General features: G+C 36.7%; 5 protein-coding genes across 8 annotated transcripts; 3 read left to right on the plus strand and 2 right to left on the minus strand.

Moving 5' to 3' along the window:
* The first annotated feature begins 265 nt into the window (after positions 1 to 265).
* LOC133314571 (protein CutA, chloroplastic) lies at positions 266 to 2,578 on the plus strand. 3 transcript variants are annotated; one of them, XM_061516062.1, is made up of 6 exons: positions 266 to 547; positions 665 to 771; positions 847 to 909; positions 1,617 to 1,648; positions 1,866 to 1,960; positions 2,216 to 2,578. In XM_061516062.1, exons 1-6 carry the CDS (start codon positions 366 to 368, stop codon positions 2,295 to 2,297), a joined length of 561 nt encoding a protein of 186 aa, XP_061372046.1. In that variant the 5' UTR covers positions 266 to 365; the 3' UTR covers positions 2,298 to 2,578. The 3 variants fall into 3 exon arrangements, with proteins under 3 accessions (XP_061372046.1, XP_061372044.1, XP_061372045.1); XM_061516060.1 differs by having other exon boundaries at positions 267 to 538; positions 644 to 771; positions 2,216 to 2,572; XM_061516061.1 differs by having other exon boundaries at positions 267 to 517; positions 644 to 771; positions 2,216 to 2,570.
* A 1,787-nt stretch (positions 2,579 to 4,365) lies between these two features.
* LOC133314573 (14-3-3-like protein B) lies at positions 4,366 to 7,082 on the minus strand. The gene is made up of 4 exons (XM_061516064.1): positions 6,509 to 7,082; positions 6,297 to 6,419; positions 4,775 to 4,891; positions 4,366 to 4,629 (listed from the first exon to the last, which is right to left on the minus strand). The coding sequence occupies exons 1-4, from the start codon at positions 6,995 to 6,997 to the stop codon at positions 4,609 to 4,611; spliced, it is 750 nt and encodes a 249-aa protein (XP_061372048.1). The 5' UTR covers positions 6,998 to 7,082; the 3' UTR covers positions 4,366 to 4,608.
* A 244-nt stretch (positions 7,083 to 7,326) lies between these two features.
* On the plus strand, positions 7,327 to 9,087 carry LOC133314608 (pentatricopeptide repeat-containing protein At5g18475). Its single transcript, XM_061516106.1, has one exon. It carries the CDS (start codon positions 7,350 to 7,352, stop codon positions 8,874 to 8,876), a length of 1,527 nt encoding a protein of 508 aa, XP_061372090.1. The 5' UTR covers positions 7,327 to 7,349; the 3' UTR covers positions 8,877 to 9,087.
* A 1,243-nt stretch (positions 9,088 to 10,330) lies between these two features.
* Positions 10,331 to 20,300, plus strand: LOC133314572 (glucose-6-phosphate isomerase 1, chloroplastic). Its single transcript, XM_061516063.1, has 14 exons — positions 10,331 to 10,954; positions 11,062 to 11,184; positions 12,435 to 12,533; positions 12,625 to 12,708; positions 13,268 to 13,411; positions 13,484 to 13,549; positions 15,341 to 15,409; positions 15,499 to 15,606; positions 18,369 to 18,421; positions 18,507 to 18,645; positions 18,756 to 18,912; positions 19,126 to 19,204; positions 19,587 to 19,653; positions 19,766 to 20,300. Exons 1-14 carry the CDS (start codon positions 10,427 to 10,429, stop codon positions 19,898 to 19,900), a joined length of 1,851 nt encoding a protein of 616 aa, XP_061372047.1. The 5' UTR covers positions 10,331 to 10,426; the 3' UTR covers positions 19,901 to 20,300.
* Positions 20,301 to 20,503: 203 nt separating this feature from the next.
* Positions 20,504 to 24,855, minus strand: LOC133314593 (uncharacterized). 2 transcript variants are annotated; one of them, XM_061516088.1, is made up of 6 exons: positions 24,313 to 24,855; positions 23,998 to 24,088; positions 23,726 to 23,883; positions 21,693 to 21,720; positions 21,388 to 21,496; positions 20,504 to 21,089 (listed from the first exon to the last, which is right to left on the minus strand). In XM_061516088.1, the coding sequence occupies exons 1-6, from the start codon at positions 24,511 to 24,513 to the stop codon at positions 21,008 to 21,010; spliced, it is 669 nt and encodes a 222-aa protein (XP_061372072.1). In that variant the 5' UTR covers positions 24,514 to 24,855; the 3' UTR covers positions 20,504 to 21,007. The 2 variants fall into 2 exon arrangements, with proteins under 2 accessions (XP_061372072.1, XP_061372071.1); XM_061516087.1 differs by having other exon boundaries at positions 23,726 to 23,886.
* Positions 24,856 to 25,330: the final 475 nt, after the last annotated feature.

The raw sequence follows: 25,330 nt of genomic DNA on the forward strand, positions 1-25,330 counted from the left end.
ACTTTCAACCAAACATAGTTTTAGTAAATTTTATATAATTTTTCTGGTATTATTTCGGTCTACCAAACAACATTTTTAAAATTTCTCTACTTATCTAAGTTTACAACTATTTCTCTACTATTTACATTTATCTGGTTAAAAAAAATTTATCCTTTACCAAACACTCATTTACGCACCATAATCTGGTGCATCGGGAAGCATTGGGGGCAGTTCCTGAACTTTACAGGTGTCACAAGCAAGGACATGATACGTAGGTTGTTGAGAGAAGCAAAGGTTTAGTTCAGTGTGACAAGCAAAGGAGCAGGAGGGAGCTTGATGGATACGCGCAGCACCATATAAGATGTTGTCGATCCTCACTTCCCAAAATGGCTTCAACACTCTGCTCCTCCGTCTCTTCATCATTCCTCCCTTCCTCTACGTTACGACGTCGTCTACCCCTTGTTGGTGCGTTTTGCGTTCTCAGTTTGGGATTCTCCAATTTCTACGCACCCTTGTATTCCTCTGCCTTCAAAACGGGGTGCGTTCAATCTCTCTTACGGTACTCACTGTGCCACCGTCATAACGGAGTTTCTCTTCGATTTCTCTCTCTCTCTCTCTCTCTCTCTCTCTCTCTCTCTCTATAATTCAATTGCTTCTTTTTCAGATCCAAATTAGGTAGCCATAGCCAGTCTCGTGCGAAGAGCAGTAGCTTCATCAGAATGGAAGGGAGTAACAGTAACACCACTGTCCCAAGCATCGTTGTCTATGTCACTGTTCCCAACAAAGAAGCAGGTTCCAGGAACATGTCCGGTTCTTTATTTTTAATGTTGTTTCTTTGTTATTTGATGTATGTTATTGTTTCTGCAGGTAAGAAGCTGGCTGAAAGCATTGTTACAGAAAAGCTTGCAGCTTGTGTAAATAGGGTACCGGGTAAGAATTTCCTACGAATCATGTTGTTACCTTTTGCATAATTATTGGATTTCTAAGCGTGTATTGAGGTGAGAATTTTCGTCTTGGACTAGAATTTTCTAATGACTACCAAGATCCTGATTAGAAATTTCACTTCGCATTATGGGTTACTTTGTTTGCATCTATCTGTATAAGGTGTTCCGGGAAATACTCTAGCAATATGAACATGTCAGACAAAGTTTCATAGCTTTCTTAAACTTTTACTTTTTTAATTTTTTTTATTGGACTCATTTGTCGCTTGAATCACTAGAATAGATGGTTCTATTACTGGTTCCTCAAATTGAAAACGTTTTTGGGTATTTTTTTTTTAATTACTCCATTTCTGATCATGTAATTGCTAAATTGTGAACTATAGATATATTTATTTTGATACATGGTCAGAACTACCTTTTGCATCCTTTGTTATTTGCGTGCCCACATGTAGGATTGTAGGTAACTTAGACTTGAATGAATTCCAATACCTGACATCTACCTTCACTTTGAGCTTATATACTTGTTTCACATATGGTGTGTATGATCATGTCAACCACCTGTGCCATCGTAGTGGTAGGGTGGAATGGATCGAGTTTGGTATGGTCTTGAGTTAATTTGTTTTCTAACCAAGTTGATTATAGAAGTTGCATCCCATGTCTGACTTTTAAAAGCCACATGTATTATGTCCTGTGCAGGTATCGAATCAGTGTACCAGTGGCAGGGAAATGTATGACCTACTATTTCTCAGTTGACCTGTTTGAATACTAAATTACTGATAGTAGTATAAACCTTTTTCTTTTATTTTTAAGAAAAAGTTTTCATGCTAACATTAAAAGTTCTTATTTTCTAGTGTGCATTTAGGTTCTTGTGGAGTTTTTTAAGAAAATTTATTTGAAAGTATTGTTGTAGCTTGATTTTGCAAGCTTTGTGTTGCAATTTGACAGATTGAAACTGATTCTGAGGAACTTCTCATAATCAAGACTAGGCAATCCCTTCTGGAAGCTCTGACAGAGCATGTCAAAGCAAATCACGAATACGAGTAAGGCTGATACATCTAGTAAATAATCTTGCAATAAAATTTGAATTTGTTTTGTAAAATGAAAAGTTTGAGTTGCATTTACTATTCGATCCTAAAAGAAAGCTTGAAGAACGGAACACTTAAACCATATATCTGCCAGGACTCAAGAATCTTGACGTTAATATTTAAATCTATGTTGAAATGAACTTGAGGTGCAACTGCAGAAAACAGTAATGCATTCACATGCTTCTTACCTCTTCCTTTTGTCTCTTTCAGTGTGCCAGAGGTGATCTCCTTACCCATCACTGGGGGCAATCTTAGATATTTAGAATGGATTAAAGAGAACACAAAGGAGTGACTAACAAGTTTAGCCAGAGGGAGTGAGTTTAAGAGTTCATTCTTCTGCCTTTGTGTGATAAATAAAGCTGGCATGTCATCTATGTAACTAGGCAATGAGTTTTAAATATAATTATGCCGAGAATGATGATCAGACTTGTGTTACTGCTGGTGGCTAGGGTTGAATGTGAGATTTTATGAGTAGACATTTTCGTTGTGATTTATGTACATTCGACCTTTTTTTTTTTTTTTTGTTATGGCTGATTTATGTGTTCCCAGCACCATGCACCTATCTATCTGCTTTGGGGTTCAAAAGTATTTTTTTTTTCTACATAAATTATGGAATTAGCATTCCGCCCACTCTTCTGGCCGTGTTATTCCTGTGTTTCTCTAAGACAGTGAAACACCCTTGGTGGGTTTGGTATATAAGCTTTGCCTTAAGCACTCCCCTACAAAAATATGACTCTGAAAAAAAGTTAAGGTAGTTTGCGGCGCTCGGACATAGTAGAATAAAATAAAATAAAATAAAAGCATTTTTTTTATAAGTAAAGTGAAGATGTATTATTGTCTAAGCTTATACATTGTTCTGTTTTATTTTTAAAATGTTAAATATAAAATAGAATCTGATGTCTTGCGTACTGTTCTAATAAGCCTGTCAAACGTAATTCATAGCCTGTGGTACCATAAAATAGTTATATGCCTTATTTTCAAAGGCATCTGTTAGGTCATTGAATTATTGCATGGAAGTGGGAGGCAGGTGGCCAACGTTTTAAACTTTACAGAGTTATAGTTGTAAAGCCAACAAATTGGTTTGGCTGCTTAGAGATTTTATGTTTATTTTGTTTTAAGCACATAATAAATACAACTAGTATCTAATTTCGTTAAAACTAGCCCAATAATACGTATAACTTTTACCATGCATTGAAATAGGGTAGATTAGTAGTGCATAAAATTATAAATTTGGTAGTCAATCCCCTTCACCAAAGTTCTAATCGAATCGTCTTTCAATTTCTGCTTCACATATAAATTTGGTGGTCAGTGCCTTTCAAAGAACATTCTCCCAACTAAGCTCCACTGGTCCGATTCTGATTTTCAATCTCAGATGTTTAGTTCTGATAGTGACTAGCTGCAATAAGATACTGTACAGTTTATTTTATTTTTATTTTTTTGTTAATTTTTTTAATGCTATCCTTGAATCTAGCCTACGGTTAAAATTTTTGAAGAGGGATTGACGGCATGGGTTTAATTAATTTTTTTCTTCAAATTATAAGGATTTAATTACAAACTTTTAAAACATAAAATAACTAAAAATTCCTAACTTGTATAGGTAAAAACACATTGATTTAACCTACAATTCTTCTGTCCATACAAATATAAAGGAAAGAAAATTGTTATTGTTCAAGGCTGGTAGCTAATCTAATAGACAACTTTTGTAGTGAGATCATTTACTGCCAATACTCAAGAATAAAGAAAAGCTCAAGCGTAAAGGACGAAGAGGATTGCTGCTTGTTGAGACTTGTATTTATAAAACCAACGCCAACACAGAACTTACAACTTTTTAGCCACGAGAAACAAAAAATATCTTCAATTAGTAGAAACAAAAATGATTGGTAGAGAATAAATTGTGCATTGCTCCAAATGTTGTAGATAGACAATACTCAACATCAAGTGTAGTTTTTTGGAATCTTACAAAAATAATGTGGTTCGCTACAGCAAACAAATTTGATATTTGTGTTTCCGAACAATATACCTGTCAGCATCATGTACGACGGAGAATATATTCCATAAGCGCCATCATAGTTGTTATGAATAATGCTGCTACAAGCACAATTCTAGTTCTTAGAGGACCACATGCTTGAATGGCGGCGTGCCCAAAATTTTAAAATAGGACCCCACTTGCAATCGAGTGTAAACTATGGTGGCTACTTTTATGACCCTATAGAAGTAACATGACCCTATAGAAGTAACATTTCTCGAAACAAATTATATAATCAATTGTCAAGTAATCTCATTCCATCAGATCAATTTCTTCCTTGAGTATTAAACTTGGATGTTGCACTCTAAATAATCTTTTCACAAAAAAACGTAGGTAAGGGAAGATTGCACCAGATATAATTAATTGGATTTCACATTATATAGTATCCTTTCCAGATCATATAACACAAAAAAGAGAAAAAAAGAAGAAAAAGGAGCCTGGTCTTCTGTTCACACAATATATCACAGATTGCCAATCATTTATAAACTAGGGTGATTCTTAATCAGCACAAAGAAATGACATTCAAAGCCCACCTCCTTCAGAGGAAGAATACGAGCCATCAACCTACAAGGGGATATCAGGGCTCATCTAGCTGGTCCTGCAGGAAGTCAGATATTGCTTAAACTAAGATTTTGATGCGTCATGTGTAATATTAGGAAGAGAGATTAAGCAAAATGCTTTAACAAAAAAAATAAAATTCTGTAATGTAATGAGCGTGGTTCTATGATGACATAAACATTTACCTGGACATCAGAAGTCCAAAGGGTGAGGTTGTCTCTTAAAAGTTGCATTATAAGGGTGCTGTCCTTGTAGGATTCTTCTCCCAAGGTGTCCAGCTCAGCAATTGCTTCCTCAAAAGCCTTTCAGAAAAATGAAAACCAATACGGTTCAGGAGATTTTAAATTCAATAAGGCTGAGTTCTTGTCCGAGTACTCAGTACACTAGAAGCCAAGCATGTTTTCTAGTATTCCAGGTAAATTTATTTAAATTTACAATAATATTTTTGCATTAAATCACTTTATATTAATATCCATGTTTATTATCACATTCATCAAAACACAATCATATTAAATGAGAAGAGGTGGTCACATTTGGTAAACACACTAGGGGATCCAGCATGTTTCAAACACGCCGGACCTCTTAACGAGTTTACTAGATGCTGCCATGTAGTAGCAGAGACACGCTTGGTGAGTTAGCGTGTTTCTGCTATACTAAACGGTAAATAAGTTGACTTTGTCAGCAAATGAGTATATTAAATTTTTAATAATAACGGTCAAAAAGCTCAAATCGAAGTGTACCTTTCCCAGGGGAAGAAAATCCAATTTTGGGTTAAAGTTAACAACTCTTCCAGTTTTAGTACACAACTAATTAACTACATTTTACAATTTAAAAAACAATAAATTTGTTTCAGATGAATAATAAAAAATTTCAAGCAAAATATCCCATTTAGTAGCAATTCAACATCAAAATCTCCAGTTTGCTTCATAAACAGATTTTGCAATAGGATAACCATAATATCATACATTGCAGATGAATAATATAACATTTTATTTCCAACGATAAAAAATCTGATGAACCAAAGTGAAAGTATTTCTGTTAACCAGCTTCTGTGTGTAATTTCGTCTGTTCTCTTATAGTTCAATTCAAGTAAAAAACTTACCTAGCTTCATGAGCACATTCAATGTCACATACTCACCAAACACAGAAATTTTTAGAAAATATAAGTTCCCCCACAATAACCTTAAAAAATACAAGTAGTCAAATGTAGCAGTAACACTGCTCTGCATTTCGTTGTTCATCCAGCTCAACTATCATGTGTACATATAGGAACTACGATTTATGCTACCAACCTTTTTCTTGTTTACTGTCAGCAAGGACTAACATTTAGAGCAAACAGATTGCTATATCAAGCCAAACAAGAGAAATTCACCCATCTTCTCATAAGATACACACAAACATATACCCAAGTCGCACAGTCAAAATCTATTAAACAAACCCTACACCCGATGAAGATAAAAAAAGTTCTTTTTTCTTGATAAAGTGGCAGGATAATTGCTTGACCAAACAAGGTGGCCACAAATGTTGTAATCAAGTTAACCAGAAATTTTCAAGGTAACAAATATATAATGTATTAGTAGAGCAAGCAAGCAGGTAAGACTTCATACATCAGTAAAATTATGTAATTTCAGATAGCACTCAACTCACAGCACAAAAATACAAACAAGTTATTGCAAAACAAATAATAAAAATGAGAAGATGCGTTACCTGTTTAGCCATACCACATGCTTTATCAGACTGGTTGAGAATTTCGTAGTAGAACACAGAAAAGTTAAGGGCCAAACCCAATCGTATAGGATGAGTAGGGGGTAGATCCGCATAAGCAATGTCCTTCAAGAAACAAACAACAATTATTATAATAATAAGAAAAAAATATTGAAATAAAAAAGGAAAAAAAGAAGAAGAAGAAAAAAAAAAACCTGGGCAGCCTTGTAAGACAACATAGTATCCTCAGCAGCAGTTTTTCTTTGATCCCCAACCTTAAACTCTGCCATATACCTATGATAATCTCCTTTCATTTTCAAATAGAAAACCTTCGATTCGCCGGCAGAAGCAGAGGGTATGAGATTCGAGTCCAAAAGGTTCAGAATACTGGCACACACATCGGATAACTCCGATTCCACCTTGGATCTGTAGCCTTTCACGAGACCCACGTGTTCGTCGTTCTTACGACCCTCCTCCTTCTGCTCTATCGACGACACAATCCGCCACGCCGCTCTGAGTGACCCAATCACGTTCTTATACGCCACGGACAACAGGTTCCTCTCTTCCACACTCAGCTCCGACGAAGGGGTGGACCCCACCACCAGCTTCTGCATGAACTCCACCATCTCCTCGTACCTTTCCGCCTGCTCCGCCAGCTTGGCCAGGTACACGCACTGATCCCTGCTTAGGTTTTCCAAAGCCATTGCTGAATCGCTATGCCACACAACACAACACAACACAGACAGAGTGTGTAACTGTAGCTGTATAATTGGGGTTTGTGTGATTATATCATATGTTGTTGGTAGGATTGAGCTGTCTTTGGATATGATTAAGTCTTTCGGGTCAAGTTGTGTTTCCTTTAGTCAAATGTTGGGTCAACCTCATAAATCGGGCCTGGCCCATAATTAAAAGGACAATACATTTGGGCCCATTATTAAAACGCTGCGTTCTGAATTGATACCACCATGGATAAATGGAATTGCAACCCTAACTCTAGTGTAGTAGAGAGTGAAGTGAGCATTGGTAACGTTGATTTGAATAGAATCATCGAATTTCATGAAAACTTCAGCGTTTTGCTGTAGCAGGTGTGTTACTTCCTCTCTGCCATGGATATCTCCACTTAAGCTTAGGAAAGCTGCCGAACGTAAACCAGATCCTCCTCCTGAAATCGGTGTTGCTTCAAACGAAGAAGCTCGGAGGAAGCACAAATATCTCTCTCATGAATCTGCCATCAACTTGATCAAACGAGAGAAAGATCCACAGCATGCATTGAAGATATTCAACATGGTAGCGGAACAAAAGGGTTTTAATCACAATAGTGCTACTTATGGAACGATTCTCCAGAAGCTTGCTCAGTCGAAGAAGTTTCAAGCCGTTGATCGAGTTCTGCATCAAATGACCTATGAGACTTGCGAATTTCATGAGGGTATATTTATTAACCTAATGAAGCATTTTTCGAAATCATGTCTTCATGAAAAAGTGCTTGAGACGTTTTTCTCCATTCAGTCAATTGTTCGTGAAAAGCCCTCTCCCAAAGCAATCAGCACTTGTCTCAATCTCTTGGTTGATTCGAACCAGGTTGATTTGGCACGAGAGTTGCTCTTGCATGCTAAGAGGAGTCTAACACGCAAGCCAAATGTGTGCATTTTCAATATCTTGGTGAAATACCACTGCAAAAATGGGGATATTGATTCTGCTTTTGAAGTTGTTGAAGAAATGAAGAACTCCAAGTTGTCCTACCCTAATTTAGTTACATACTCAACCCTGATGGATGGACTATGTCAAAAGGGAAGACTCAGAGAAGCTTTTGAGCTTTTTGAGGAAATGGTCTCAAAGGATAAGATCGTGCCTGATCCCCTTACTTACAATGTTTTGATCAATGGATTTTGCCGTGGAGGTAAACCTGATCGTGCTAGGAATGTGATTGAATTTATGAAAAATAATGGATGCCCTCCAAATGTATTTAATTACTCAGCCTTGGTGAATGGCTTATGTAAAGTGGGGAAATTGCAAGATGCAAAAGGGGTTTTTATTGAGATGAAGAGCTCTGGTTTGAAACCTGATACAGTTTGCTACACTGCTTTGATCAATTTCTTGTGTAGGAATGGGAAAATTGGTGAAGCTATAGAGTTGCTTAAAGAAATGAAGGAAAATGAATGCCGGGCCGATACTGTTACATTTAATGTGATTCTTGGAGGCCTTTGCAGAGAAGGTAGATTTGAGGAGGCTCTGGATATGCTCGAGAAACTCCCTTATCAGGGTGTCTATTTGAACAAAGGTAGTTACAGGATTGTTCTAAATTCGTTAATCCAAAAGGGTGAGTTGAAAAAGGCAAAGAAATTATTGGGGCTAATGCTAGGTAGGGGGTTTCTACCCCATTATGCTACCTCAAATGAACTATTGGTTAATTTTTGTAAGGAAGGCATGGCTGATGATGCTGCTATGGCACTGTTTGACTTGGTGGAGATGGGGTTCCAGCCGGGACTTGATTCTTGGGAACTTTTGATTGAATTAATTTGCAGAGACAGAAAATTATTGTATGTTTTTGAGCTGCTTGATGAATTAGTGATAAAAAATTCTTGATATTTACATTGTGAAATGAGTAAATGGGTTTCAGAAGCAATTGCTGCTTAGAATCCCTTCCTCACTTGTATAGAAGTGTATTCAGAAAAAACAGCAATGCGATTGATGAATTACAAATGTGGCATTCTCCATCAACAATTCCAAGAGGAAATTTCATGTATCAATTTCAACCTTGGTTTTGTCTCTCTTCATTTTCAAGCTAGCACTTCCCAATACCCACCATGTCAATCTAGGGCTGAAATCTGAAGTCTGAACCCTTCTAAAAGAATGAGACCATTGACAACTGCCCAAACAAAGCAGAAAGCTAGAAGCATTGACATTTGACATCATAAACGAAAGCTAGAATCTTACATAACTTTTGCTGAAATGTGATGACTGATGATTGATTTCTATTCATGCACTCCATAAAGAAGCACTTTGCTTAATGATGCTAGCGTAGAGGACATCTCTCCTGTCAAAACAGAATTAAGTCGAAAAACTTTCACAATGTCCAAATCAGGCCCTCCGAACGGTTAAGATTTTCTTGCAGCAAAAGAAATGGAAGAATTCAAATAAAGAAGAAGATTCATCATTGCAATTTAAAGCATTCTTTAGAAACATTGCTAAATTGGTACCGTACAATTGGCTGAATTTTATCGAATAAACTAATGGACTTAAATAGGCAAAATGAGTTACAAATTATAAGAATAAACATATAGACATATACAAAATTTGAATACAATTCAAACTATATACAATCTGAAAACAATCATGCTGATAAACACAGAATTCAAATGTATTCATGCAACAACTTATCCTATCAGGTAGTCTCCAATAAACATGAGTCATGATAGAGGAAGCTCGTCTCCAGTATCTGAAAGTAACACACACATATATAACGGAAAAGACGAACCTGCCACTACTTTTATATATATATATATATATATGTCACGGGCTTCAATAAACATAATTTTTTAATTTTTTTTTTACAATATTATTAATTAATATACTTTAATAAATATAATTTCTCGCACACAACATTGGTTAAGGTGAAATTTTTTTTTTGGCGGGGGAGTCGGAGATTGAGTTTAGTTTTACTTCAAAATAATTTAAAAACAATGCACAAAAAAATAATAATTTAAAAACAAATATCTAGATTATTTAATATAGCGACATCATATTCATTAATATTAGAAAATTTACTATTTCAGGAACAAATTTTGTGCACCTCAGCTGCCGGCTTTCAAGGAAAAAAGACATGGTTGGGGGCATTTCGGTAATATTGCAAGAAATGGAGAGTCATTTTGGCAAGGCAACAAATACACCAACCAATCAGCGTGCGAGTCTGGTGATGTGGCAAAGCACACAGAACCAGAAAACTAGTTTTAAACTAAAAGACAAAAACCACTCTCTCCAACGCTGTCACCTAAAAAACCAAAGCAAAAATCAAGTGACCAACCACATCGTCACATGCTTCAGCCTCACTTGTTCCTTGTTCCCTTCTCCTCCCAACAAACCTTAACTTAAAAAAAAGCGTTTCACAGTTTCATTGTCTCGTGAATAGCGTTGTGATGGCATCAATCTCAGGCATTTGTTCCTCTTCCCCAACAACTCTCAAATTCCAAAACCAATCTCCACCGTTGACCAACCCACACCGCAAAGAACTCATCTCGTTCCCCACTCGTCGGAGCCTCAGCCTCGTCTCCACTCGCTCCGTCGCTCGGGAGGTTCCGGCGGAGGTTTCCGATAAGGCGATAATTCCGAAGGAGCAGAAAGGATTGGAGAAAGATCCACGTGCACTGTGGCGTAGATACGTGGATTGGCTTTACCAGCATAAGGAGCTTGGACTTTACGTTGACGTGAGTCGGGTCGGGTTCACCGATGAATTTTTGCAGCAAATGGAGCCCCGGTTTCAAGCCGCGTTCCGAGCGATGGAGGAGCTTGAGAAGGGTGCGATTGCGAACCCTGATGAGGGTCGCATGGTGGGGCACTATTGGTTAAGGGACCCTAAGCGCGCACCAAACTCATTCCTCAGGACACAGATTGAGAACACTCTTGATGCTGTTTGCAAGTTTGCTGATGATGTCATCAGTGGTAAGGTTAGTAGTTCAATTGTTCTTTTTCTTTTGGTATTTTGTTATGATTTTGTTTTTTTTGTTTCAAATTAAGGTTTTAGTAATTTGTGTATGGCAATGTACTTTGGCAGATTAAGCCTCCTTCTTCTCCGGAAGGTCGCTTTACTCAGATACTTTCTGTTGGAATTGGAGGTTCAGCTCTTGGACCACAGTTTGTTGCAGAAGCTTTGTCTCCTGATAATCCTCCACTCAAGGTATCCATATTCTTGTGATGTTCACTGCTACTTCTGTTAATGCTAAATTGCAAGAGTTAGTAAGGACTACGGATTTATTTTATTGTGCATTCCAATTTACCCCTCAAATGTGGGACTTCAATTCAAGTTACATTACATAATACATATATTCTGATATGAAACCCCACACCAGAACCTTATGTTTCTGATGTGGGAGTCCAAGTCCCATACCTTGGAGTAAGAGCGTAACATTCCACCACACTCCGCATCCCCGGCACCCATGCGGGCTAGCTTTGCGCTAGTCTTTTACTAGCCCTGAGCGATCACTACAATGCCAGTGTCACCACCCGCGCGGCTCGATTGCAACTGGAAGACATAGTGGAAGGTTCTGATACCGATTGTTACGAACCTTGGGAGAACCTCACCTCAAAAACTAGCTCATGAGGTGGAAGAGCCCAAAGTCCACATAAACTCCATACCAGAATCTTATGTTTCCCATGTGGGAGTCCAAGTCTCATACCTTGGAGTAGGATCGTAACATATTCCTCCTGACACCTGAGTCCTGTCTAACATTTGTAAATCTTGTGATTTCAATTGTCACTAGCATTGAATAATGTTGTTACCTTCCTTGACTTCTCTACCTCGGCAGAGGATATTCTTTCTTTCTTTTTATTTGGAGGGGGGATGATGGACTTAGAGGTGTGGGGAAAAACCAAATGAACCCAACTGAACTATAAACTATTCCAAACCGTATTAAAAGAATCACATTTTTTTTAATCCATTCAAGAATCAAATCATTTTTTTCAAATCAGTTCAAGAACCGAACCATTTTTTTAAAACCGGTTCAAGAACCGAATCGCGTTACCAGTTCAGTTCGGTATAAGAATTGAACCAAACCATATCCACTCTTAGGAGTGCTAAAAAGCCAAATGAACTGAATTAAACTGAATCATGAACCAAACTGAACCGCACCACAATTTTCTAAACCGGTTTAAGAACCAATCCATTTTATTTGAACCAGTTCAAGAATTGAACCACTTTTTAAAACCGGTTCATTTTGTCCAAACCGAATCACTTTTCCAATTCGGTTCGGTATAAAAAACTGAACCGAACCATGCGCAACCCATTGATGGTAGTGATTAAGTAAGTGTGCCTTCTATTCTAAAGTTTCTGTTATTTGAAAATTACCTGAGCAACCAGTGTTGTTAAGTATAGATATAATTTTTTTGTTAGGCCTCGGGACTCACGTGATGTTTTTGGTCTTTTGACAGATAAGATTTGTTGACAACACAGATCCTGCTGGAATTGATCATCAGATTGCACAACTTGGCCCCGAGCTAGCTTCAACACTTGTAATAGTGATCTCAAAGGTCTGCATGGATATTATACTTATTTTGTTTGGTTACGATGTTATTAGTGTGTAAAAGATTTTTTTGACTTGAAAATGTCAATTATCTTCAGAGTGGAGGTACCCCCGAGACTAGAAATGGTTTATTAGAAGTACAGAAGGCATTTCGTGAAGCTGGCTTGGATTTTCCAAAACAGGTTTAATCTCAGGTTTTCATTTTTATGTTTTTTATTTCCCCATATTATTGCATAAACATTTGTACCTGAAGTTTAGGTAGCATTGTGGTGCTAGAATTCTGAACGACTGTTTTTTATGAGGGTGAACATGCCACATGTACTTAGATTGCTTTGCATTTACATTACTAGTGTGAAGATGCTCAGAATTCCAATTTTTCTCGCTGCTATACTCTTTATAATTATCATAGATTTGCTTACGTTGTTCAGCAATAGTTGAACTTCTGGTGTTATTTATGTTCCATTTCCTTTTTACTGCTAAACTGAAAAGCATGGTTAATTTTACTCTTTAAAATTGTGGAAAATTACCTTGTTTATTGATAGCAAGACTATTGTGGTTTTATGTATCTATTCTATAATTAAAAGCAATACCTACTGGAAAGTTGCCACTTTTGTCAATTTCTTTTTTGTTTTCACTGTTATGAATTTCCGAATTCTATTGACCCTACATCACTTGCACCTCTTCTGTCAGTGTCATTTTGTGGAAATTTGTTATAATTTGCTAGCGCATGCTATAATGCAGGGTGTAGCTATAACACAAGAAAATTCTTTGTTGGATAACACTGCCAGAATTGAGGGCTGGTTAGCTAGATTTCCTATGTTTGATTGGGTGGGAGGTAGAACATCGGAGATGTCTGCAGTTGGCCTGCTTCCAGCAGCCCTTCAGGTAAGTGGAGGTAAATGTAAATGTGTTTATTCCTTGATATTTTCTGTTCACTTATAATATTTCTTAATTTAGGCCATTGACGTTAGAGAAATGCTTGCTGGTGCATCATTGATGGATGAGGCAAATAGAAGTACTGTGGTATGCATCAGTTTCTAAACCATCTTCTTCTTTTCTTTTCTTTTTTTAAATCTAAATATTACTTTCAGAGTTGTACCCATGCAGATGAAGGAATTCAATTTGTAATAATGCAGGACTTATATCATATATAGAGTTATTCGTACTTAATAATTTGCCATACCTATGCTTAAGAACTACTGGTGCTTCATGTGGCAAATACATGAATGGTGGTTGGGTGTAAAGTGTATGGAAATTGGCATGAAACTAATTACAGCCTCATTAGTAAAACATTTTATGCATAACATTTTGCTGATGAAAATGTTTGTGACTACCTGACCCTTTATGTATCTGTTGGGGTTTGGTGATGTTCAGATCTGCTTCAGAAAATACTCATCTTTTACTGACTTTATCTGGTGCTTAGCAGTTTAGAGGCTGAAAAACTGTTTTGGGAGCTTTCACAGTACCTCCTTGAAAATGAATTATGATAACTATGATTCTGGGGCATGTTTGAGGTACTTCATATGCAGGGATCTGATTATGGGTGTGGCAAGTAATGATGTCATAGGGTAAATGTGTCATATATAGAGCAAATCCATCAAGTTGTATAAGCCAAGAAACTTTCTTTCTGAACCATACGTCATGTTTTCTTAGCCCCATTAGTTTTCTTCATCATGGATGTAGGAGTTTGATCCAGCATCTACTAAAATAACTTTTCACTGGTTTATTTTTTTAAAGAAGCTATATGATGTAGGACAGCCTGGTTTATTTTTATAAAGAAGCTATGTGATGTAGGACACGGCGGGGGGGGGGGGGGGGGATGAATTAGGTTTTGGGATTTCTTGGGCAGAATAGGGATGGAAATTAACAGATTTTATATGGGATAGGATCCTTTGACACCGGTGTCAAATTTTGAAATTTGACACCAAATCATAACCGTTGATTTCCGCGAATCAACGGTTATCATTTATTGGCAATTAATGATTAATTAATAAGTGTAATTTCCAGTAAATGATAACCGTTGATTGATGAAAATCAACGGTTAGGATTTGGTGTTAAATTTCAAAGTTTTACACCGGTATCAAAGGATCCTGCCCCTATATAAATGGGTTAAAGTTGGTAGGTAAAGGCAAAGGGATTTGCTAGTAATAGAACATGGTTTAGGTGGTAAATTAGCAGCTGTAGGGTGCTGTGAACTGTGCGTGTGGGATTAGTGTCTAGGGTTTAATGAGTTTCGAGACAAATTGAAGGAAGAATCGACTGGAGTTTTGATGAAAACGATCTTGTAAGGTTAGTTAATGCATGCAGCCCCAGAATCAAAGCTAAACTAAAATTTTGAGATATTTGATCTCTAATCTTATGTTCCTTGATGCTAGTGCGCCTTGCATCTATATTTTAGAGTTTTGTTCTTGAAAACATGTCTTTTTGTCATCATGGTGAGAAAATCAATAACGTGAGCTTGTGCTTAGAATAGGGATGTCTCAATTTCAACCTATAGCATGCTTTGTGGTGTTGTAAATTACTATTTTCTGCTTGAGATGATAGGATGCCCAAAATCATGTGAGTGTACGAGCACAGCCAAGTTGAGAATATTATGGTTGATGCGCCAGAATAGGGAAATATATATGATGATAAACGGAAATATTTGTCCAGAGGCCAACTTTTTAGAAAGCCCTTGCCTTCTTAAGAACAAACATTCCTTGATTGATTGTAAAATGCATTTTGTTTTTTTAAAGCTACTTTACCATCTTGGCTGCTTAACCTTTCTTCTCTCTCCGAGCAAAGGATCACTGGTTAATATATACTTTTGTGCAGTTAAGGAATAATCCTGCAGCTCTGCTGGCTTTATGTTGGTATTGGGCTACAGATGGCGTAGGATCCAAGGTGAGAATTGTATAATATTAAAGATTAGCATCTGTCTTCTGTTTTATTTCACTGTTGCTCATTGTTTTCTTTTCCTCCTTATTCCATAGGATATGGTTGTTCTTCCATACAAGGACAGCCTGTTATTATTTAGTAGATACTTGCAACAGCTGGTCATGGAATCTCTAGGCAAGGAGTTTGACTTGGACGGTAATCGGGTATGTCTTATTCTTATGGTAGAAAATCTGAAGATTATTTCCATATATTAAGAGATTTTGTCAAGTCCCTAATTGATGGGATTCAATCAATTAGGATTATAGGATTGATTAGTTTCCTTTTTTCACTTTATTTCCTTTTTACAATCACACGTGATATGTATACATACGTGTACCCTCTCCTTATTGCAATTACAATTACATAGAAATAAAATCCTTCTTTTTATTCCTTATTTCTGTTTTTCTTCATTAGTTCAATTCAAACATGGTATCAAGAGCTTTGACAATCCAACCTTAACCCGCTTTTTTTGTCACTGCCTAAAACCAGAACCCACCCTTACGAAGCTCCAATCGTCGAAGTGAGACCACCAGTCAATAGAGGAGGAAAAATCCAGCCGACCCATCCAAGTCCCATCTCCGGAACAGTGCCCACGCGCTGTCCGATCAACCTCCAGTCGGTCCTATTCGTCTCGTTTCCTTATTCCCATTTTGTTCCGGGGATCAAATCCTCGATTGGAGAAAAAAAAATTCCGGGTTCCTAAAGCCAAACCCTAGTTCTCTGTAAAGAATCAATTCAACCCAAAAGCCTAAGTTGTTAGGTGAAGGCCTCTTTAATGGTTTATATTATACTCTAATACGCTCCCTCACAAGAGAGTCCATTGGACTTGAAAGGTGGATGATGCATCAGGCCCAACCAACCTGTGCTAAGAAATTCTACAAAGAAAATGGGGGGCGGCGAGGATCAATCCCGAGACATGAGACTTTGATATCATGTAAAGAACCAATTCAACCCAAAAGCTTAAGCTGATGGGTGAGGCTACATTAATGGTTTTATATATCTCTAACATTCTCTCAGTCAAATCCTTATTCCATTTTATGGCTTCATCTACTGCCTCTTCAGGATCATCGTATGCAGACTCTGGGAGACAGTTTGACTCTGCAGATTACAAATCATAGGTTGAACGGTAAGAGCTTTCTACAATGGTCTCAATCGGTCAAGATGGTCATCTGGGCTAAGGGCAAGATGCGTTATCTCAATGGGAACATCAAGAAACCCGCAAAGAATGATCCTGAATATGAAGATTTGGAGATCAATAATTCCTTAGTGATGGCTTGGCTAATTAATTCGATGGACTGATCATACGTTTTTTCACAAGCACTCCGCAGATGGTAAAATTACTATTCTTATTGTTTATGTGGATGATATGATCATTACAGGTGATAATCATGAGGAATTGGATTCCTTGAAGAAGTATCTGGCAAACCAATTTGAAGTATTTTCTTAGCATGGAAGTGGCTCAGAGCAAATCAGGAATCACTATTACTTAGAAGAAGTATATCATTGATCTTTTACAAGAGATAGGCATGCTAGGATGCAAGCCAGCTAAGACCCCTGTGGAACCTAACTCTAAGTTGGTCATTGAAGATGGGAAAGAGGTGGCTAGAAAACACTATTAGAGATTGGTTGGAAAACTGATTTACATATCTCACACTCGACCTGACATTGCCTTCGTAGTAAGCATGGTTAGTCAATTCATGCACTAACTTAGGGAGAAACACTTGGGTGTTGTCCACAGGATCCTTAAGTACCTCAAGAACACTCCTAGCAGGGGACTATTCTTCAAAAAGGGGTTTAAGAGGATGATTGAAATCTACACTGATGCAAATTGGGCAGGTTCATTAGTGGACTGAAGATTTGCTTCAGGCTATTGCACCTACGTGCAGGGAAATCTTGTGACTAGAGGACTAAGAAACAAACTATAGTTGCAAGAAGTAGTGATGAGGCAGAATTTCGAGCTCTAGCTCATGGAGTTTGTGAGGGAGTGTGGTTGAGAAGACTATTTGAAAAATTAAAGATCTCTTATTCCCGACTAGTTAAACTATACTGCTACCACAAAGCTGCTGTAATCATCGCTCAAAATCTTGTCCACCATGATAAGACAAAACATGTGGAAGTTGACCGCCACTTCATCAAAGAAAAGCTAGATGATGAAAGCGTGTATGACGTACATTCCTACCGAAGAGCAAGAAGCAGACATCCTTACCAAAGGCCTGCATAGACCAGCATTTGAAGACCTAATTGGTAAGTTGGGAATGATTAACATGTTTCTCCCAACTTGAGGGGGAGTGTAGAAAATCTGAAGATTATTTCCATATATTAAGAGATTTTGTCAAATCCCTAATTGATGGGATTCAATCAATTAGGCTCAGTTTTTTTTCAGTTTTTATTTAGGATTGATTAGTTTCCTTTTTTCACTTTATTTCCTTTTTACAATCACACATGATGTGTATATATACATGTGCCCTCTCCTTATTGCAATTACAATTCAATAGAAATAAAATCCTTCTTTCTGTTTTTCTTCATTACTTCAATTCAAACACTTCTGTGCAACTAATCTAATTAACAATATATTTTTGTTCTTCATCCTGTATTTTGGGTGAATTTCTTGATGTCTTTTAATCAGTTTACAGCTGTGCCTGTATCAGAAAGTAGCCTGATGGACTCTGTAGACTGTAGGTTTTAATTGATGGTTTCTGTGTGGGTACAGTGTATGTATTGTCACACTTTCATGTGGAGCCTATTTGCATTACATGTCATATCATTAAATCGACCGAACCTTGTCGATAAGGGATCCTAGTTTTCCTAGGATGGTGGATCTTTCTTTCTACATATTATTTCACATTTGCTAACTATGCTAAGTTCTCAATGCTTCAATCCTGCATGAGTTAATGATATATCTGAAACTAACTTTTGGATTCCACAGGTTAATCAAGGAATTAGTGTCTATGGAAATAAAGGAAGCACAGATCAGCATGCGTGAGTTTTCATACTAGTTTGTAAGTTGGTTTGATATAGTTTATAGATTTGATTAATATCTACTAAACTGCGACCCCCCTTACAGCTATATTCAACAATTGAGGGAAGGTGTGCACAATTTCTTCGTTACATTTATTGAGGTGCTACGTGATAGACCCCCTGGTCATGATTGGGAACTAGAACCTGGTGTCACATGCGGTGACTACTTGTTTGGTATGCTACAGGTCTGATCTACTAATCAAGCATATTTTCTTACCGAACTCGGTGGTTTTGTTTAAGACTGGTTGTTGTTAGTTGTTCTTTTTGCTTAGTGCTAAAATTGGAGTTTCTGCAGGGAACAAGGTCAGCCTTGTATGCCAATAACCGAGAGTCCATCACTGTCACTGTACAAGAAGTGACACCGAGATCAGTTGGTGCTCTTGTTGCACTCTACGAACGAGCAGTAGGAATATATGCCTCTCTTGTCAACATAAATGCTTATCATCAACCTGGTAAATATGATTTCTTCAGCCTGTTTTACAATTTTCTTGTTTTCTAATAAAGAATTAAAAATTCATTTTTTACCCTTTCCTGTATTGGGGTCAATGATTTATGTTTCTTTGAAATTTTGAGTCAGTCAAGCTTAGTGAATTACACACGCAAGTTGTATTGTGTTAGTTTCTTCATTGTCATTTAACTCCCTCTGAATTGTGATAATTACTTAGGTGTGGAAGCCGGTAAAAAGGCAGCCGGTGAAGTATTAGCACTTCAGAAGCGAGTGTTGGCAGTGCTAAATGAAGCAAGGTATGATGTGTATTTTGACTGTATCAGGGCTCTCTTTGTCTTAGCTAGGATTATTTTGGGTATAGTCTTTGCTCTTGAGACTAGTGAAAATGAAAGCATGAGTTCGGAAGAGTTTTTCAGTGTATTTGAATTATTTTCTTTCAGTAAGATGTGTTGGCCCTTCTTGTTATCATGAGTACAAAATGACTATCCTACCTGGGACTTATTCCAATAATACTGTGATGCAAGGTGCATCCTACTGAAAATATTTGCAATTATTTGTTAAGGATAATAATCAGAGGATATCAATATCTGTCTGGAATGTGAACTTGTGCTTAGCATCTTTGTATATATTGTCAGTTAGGTCTGTCTCTAAATTATATTTATCTGTTTCTGTTTTCAGCTGCAAAGAGCCTGTTGAGCCATTGACGCTTGAAGAAGTAGCTGAGCGTTGTCATGCTCCAGACGATGTACATATATATATATTGGCCCTCTTTATTACTTTCTCAATTATGTTTAATAAGCAGTTTATTAAGGATTGTTGGAGAGGTTTAATAACATTTTTCACTTACATGTATGCAGATTGAAATGATTTACAAGATTATTGCTCACATGGCTGCCAATGACAGAGCACTTATTGCTGAAGGCAGCTGTGGATCACCACGGAGCTTCAAGGTTTTTCTTGGGGAGTGTAACGTTGATGAATTGTACGCTTGAGTTTGGGCTAATGAAATTTCGTGTTTGATAATGTTACTGTTACGGATCAAAAGAAAGGAAGCAGCTTGCAATAATTTGGTTTCGATGTTGAATCTCCATTCATTAATAATGAAAGTGGAGATTTTTGTTTAGACAAATTCCTGAGAGTGTTGAGTTTTGGTCGTCTGAATTGGAACCACATTTGATAAAAACATCATGTAACCAAATGGAGAACCAAGTACATAAATATAACTAAATAACTTGTTATTCTGTTGGCTTAGTTGTGTTGATGATTTGGGAGGTTTATGGGATTTGGACACTGTCTGTGCATTGCAAACAAAAAAGGAAACTGTAACATTTTGCGTGAACAGTACCATTGCCTGTTTATAAAGGCTAGAAGCAGGATTTGAAATGGCATTGGTACCGATATCACGACCTTTTTATTAGTATATCAATATTATTAGTGACGTCTTATATTGCTGAAGTATATATAGGAAATAATTTATTGTATTTTATATTTTAATCATCAGGTGTCTCATTTAATGAAAATATTTTATATTTAAAAAATAAAATACGCAGTTAAATATTATTCACTGACTGTCAAAAACATAATAGTGCCTTCACAAAAAAGCCAAGGTACCGAAAAAAAATCCTTTAAAAATTCCTTCGATACCTCGGTCCAAAACTACTACAACTACACTCACATTTTGCCCACTCTATTTGCGTGAACTGATGTGACTCTACCATTAGCAATAAACGCAAATGAAGTCAAAAGGGTTATGGGGTGATGGTTAAAAAAAATAAATGGGAAAAAAGATTAGGGAGCAAAAGCAGCAAAATGAAAGAGAACAAAAGGCAACCACAAGTTGGGTTCTCGGATGTGGTGGAGTGGGGAGACTGTTGCAGACCTGAGTTTTGAATACGATTTTGAATTGCACTTGGAAACATTTGAGTATTGATATTTACAATATCAAACTATATTAAGATCAATTGATCTGTGGTGCAAAGGAATTGCATCTATAATCCAACACGAACAGGGCGTGGAAAGCCAAGCTGAATTGCAGCACAAGCAAGAGTACGAGAGTTAAATTACTACACCACAACTTTGCTCCAAGCTGCATCGGTAAATCAGAGAAGCTTTGATATGACATGACAAGAAGTCCAGAAAGCTTTAGTTGCAGCCTTAAGAATAACAGGGTTTTGATATATCCTGTCAAGAATGCCAAATGTAAGTGGTAAATAAAAATGAACCTATTAGCCGAAAAAAGGTTGAAAATAAATCAGAATGACTTTCTCTTGTTATACTAAATGTAAAAGCAAATAACAAGAAAATGACACGCAAGGTATTCGGTATCTATTACATGAGATTATTAAATGTATGGTATCAAGCTGCAGGCAAATTATATAGGCAACAAATGCCACAACATTAAAGCAAGTTATGCGACGGGTGAATACAACAATAGGTTCCTTAACTATAAAGAGAAGTGGGGATTGGAATAACCACTTACCCAATGGCCGTGGCCCCCCATGATGCAACATTATAAATAACTTTGCTCCCATCCCAAGCCTTTCGAAGCTTTCCCTTTTTCTTTTTCACTGAAAATGTCTTGCTGAGCGCTAACAAAAAAACCAGAAAAAGTCAGAAATTCTTTCCCAGTCTTTTAGCTAACTGGCAATAAATTTGTCTCCACAAGAGCATAAAAAAGTTATTTGAATGAAAAGGTAGATGATAAAAAGTTATTTCTTCCGTGTTTTTCACTCAATTATATGGAGGAATAAGGTATCATATTAGGAAGGAAGCAAACAAACTCACCTTCCTGGAGTTGAAGAGGGGTCAAATCCTACAAATGGCAAAGAATCAATTAGAGAGAGAGAGAGAGCAGAAACTTCAGATACATTTGGCAGAATATGTTTGCTGTTATTGATCATAGATGGAATTAATAAAACAACATTCTTCACAGGCACAGAAGAAGAGAAAGACATGCCTTATTACTCAATGCAAGTGATTGATAGCCTACAGAAGAATGAAAAGGGCTAAAAAGATGCAACTATGGAAAAGGCATGTACATTACATGATTAAGTCTGTACTTCAATGGAATGACTTCTTGAGCATTGACTTGCAAGAAGAATCTATATCCATATCATCAAAGAAGCACAGACTGTAACATGATAGCCAGAAAGGCAGAAAGGAATGAAAAACATAGTATGATACCAATAATAAAGTCTAACAAATGCATTCCCAGCATAACAAGTATCTTGCATCTCTCTATTTTTTCGACATTATAGTTAATAACCTAATGATTGTGAGTTGCAACAACTTATTTCCTGAGATTAAACAGTTACCAGCCTCAAAGTGGGACATCTTTGTAGAGAAAATAAGCATTATAAACATAAAGTTCGATATTAAATATTAAATTCAGAAGTTCCCAGCTCAACTTCGCAAACAAGAAATAGTAGTGGTATATAACTATTCTCAAGTGACCACACACAAGTGGTAGAACACAATTTCATACAAGCCACAATAAAAACATAGAACATTTGTAAATTTAACACCTATATAGAGTAAAATTGTGGTGTCACAGCAACCAGCAGTACTGCTTCAAAATGAAACACTAGGCAAGGCAGCTTAGAATCCATCGACTGGGATAATAAAATATACTAGTAAATAATAACACTCCTTATATATATTTAAAAGTTTAGTATTTTTTTAATATAATATTTAAAGTAAGACCAAAGGAACACATTTTTGCATACAATAAAACACTAGGCAAGTCCTGCTTATATAGCATGGCAGCATATGATGCTCAGGTACAACGCTGATTTGGCATCTTATGAATATGCGTATAATACAGGTACGTCCATAATTTTGACGTTCTTTTTTCTTATTTTTTTGGTCGGATACGGTCAAGCCGATATGTAGCACACCTGTGCCAACACCAAGCTGATACACGACAATATAGAAAACTCCAAAATTGGCAATGAGTACCACTCATATTGGTGCAATTTGACCATTTATGAGTGAATTGTTTGACTCAATACTTCAGAGGACTGAAAATGGTTGTTTCTCAGCCAGGTTGCAACGGATTTAAATCAGATTTCACAACTAGCATGACAAACCTGCTTATTTGTGCTTCGTTGCAATTTTCTTAAACCAAAAATAGGTCTTTCTTGTATACTTATGTTCATTTCATATATAGGATTTTATAAATAATTTTTTATAAATTTTACTTTTGGCATAATTATATTTTGTGATATGATAATTAAGGTTTATTAATTGTGACTCAAGGAATATTATGTACTATGCAATATCTGTTACAATTTTAAAATATTTTATTTAATACCTTACCATATCCATACCTAGATTTTTTAAAAAAAATTGTATATGCATCACATAATCAACTGATCGTGATTTGTACACGTTTCAATGCAAAATAGATCGCAGCATATACATAGAAAAACAACTTTAAAGATGATTAGAGAAGAACAAATCCGCAAAACCTTTCAGCAAACATACAAGACATTTTTCAGTGTGCGGAATTTGCATCTCAATGGAGAAACATATATGGAGGTACGAACGGGCACAAGAAGGGAAAAGGTCCAGTATACATGGGGCCCTTAAGTAAGGCGAACAGCAGAAAGCATAAGACAGCTGGTTCCTATAGCATGTCAAGAAGCAATTGAAGTTTGAAGCCAAAAGATTTGGATTCTCATAAATTTCTAATTATTGCACAATAATATCATTCAGATGATGATATCGCGATGAATTAAATTATGCATAAGAGAAGCAAAAACAATAGGCACAGCACAGAGCGAACTGAAAAACAAGAGCATATACAGATAACATACCTTGGTCTGCTTGAGGGATAGCAAATATGCAGCCATGAAGCAAGCAATGCCCTCCACTATATCTTCTTGCCTAACAAGGACATAATCTTCTTGGTCTGAGTCAACATCTTCACCTTCCCAAAGATCATTTTCACTAATCATATCCCAAGAATTACCTTCTTCTGCCATAAATAACCCAATTTCCCCCACCTTTTATTAGCATTCCAAATTTAAAAGAATAAGAGAGAACAACTTTTATTAACTGAAATCATGAAAATGTAGAGAGATCATACCAGCTGAATTCTGTGAAACTGACACCTGGGCACACTCTAACTTTTCAAGGAAGGCAGGGCATTCAACTCTAGATTTGAGCATATCACATAACTGCATTGGGGCACATGGGGAACATCACATGTTCATTGAATAACATACATTTCTCATTAATTAAGACTCAATAATAGTGATAAATATCAGTGTCTAGATTCTAAACATATAGATAAGTGATATATTATTAGTGTCTAAATTATTAACAAGTTATTCTAAGCATATATCATAAGAGTCATGGCCTATCCAAACCCTAAAATTGAAAAAATTAAAATTAAAATTACCTCATCGGTTTCTGGATCAGGAGTTGACGAAGAGGTTGAGGTTTCAACGTCGCAATCGTCTTCATCAACATCAGCAGAATCAGTAGTGTTAATCAATTCAAGAGCTCTCTGACACTGCAAGAGCACGGCCTCAAGGGTCTTCCTCTTAACCCGAAGCGGGTCAAGGTCCGGGTCCGAATCCACCAAGGGTTTCGGATCCATTAACCTGATCCTTTAATGCAGCAACAACAGATTCATTCGTCGTTCGTTGTTGTGCATTTATTTGTTGGGTTGGGTTGGGTTTGGTGAGTGGGAGAAATGGAATTATTGGAATGGGACACGTGATTTTCGATTTTATGGATGTTAATTTGTTGCGATGCTGTGTTTTTGTCTCTTGCAGGTTATCAACGAAAAATATGAATTGAAATAAATAAAGAAAAAAGAAAAAAAGGAGGCGTTAGCGTTACTGCGTTAGGCTGTAGGGGCGTTCCAGATTGATGCCAAAACAATGTTTGCTTGGCATCGCTTTCGTGTACTGGAACTGTTCCCTCCTCCTATACGAAATGCCTCTATTTGCTTTACACAATCATCTTTGATATCTTTCTTTTTTATTTATTTATTTATATATATTCTTTAGATCTTTCACTTTGTCACGTTTGAAACTTTGAATTCAGTAAGACAGTAATATTCAAAACAATGTACGGATAAACTTTCAGAAATGAGAATCTTATTTTTGAATCTAACAGTGATTCTAATATTTTTAGAGAAGAACTTTGATGAGCTTTTTCAAGTATTATTAAAGGCTAACCTAAAATATCATTGTTCACTAAGTTTTTTATCTAAATGTCATGTGAACTATGTTATTTTTCTATTTGCCACGGGACCAAGTTCGCTACCCGGTGTAGCGAACTCGATTTGCTGACATGTCACATTTCTAGTGGACACCAAGTTCGCAACGTAGCGAACTCCATACTTTTTTTTTTAACTTGGTACTTATCATTCACTAGAAATGTGACACGTCAGCAAACCGAGTTCGCTA

Source organism: Gastrolobium bilobum, unplaced genomic scaffold (genome assembly GCF_033153095.1).
Source record: "Gastrolobium bilobum isolate Gb01-03AN ecotype WA unplaced genomic scaffold, APGP_CSIRO_Gbil_v1 utg24763, whole genome shotgun sequence".
In the NCBI taxonomy this organism is placed as follows: domain Eukaryota; kingdom Viridiplantae; phylum Streptophyta; class Magnoliopsida; order Fabales; family Fabaceae; genus Gastrolobium; species Gastrolobium bilobum.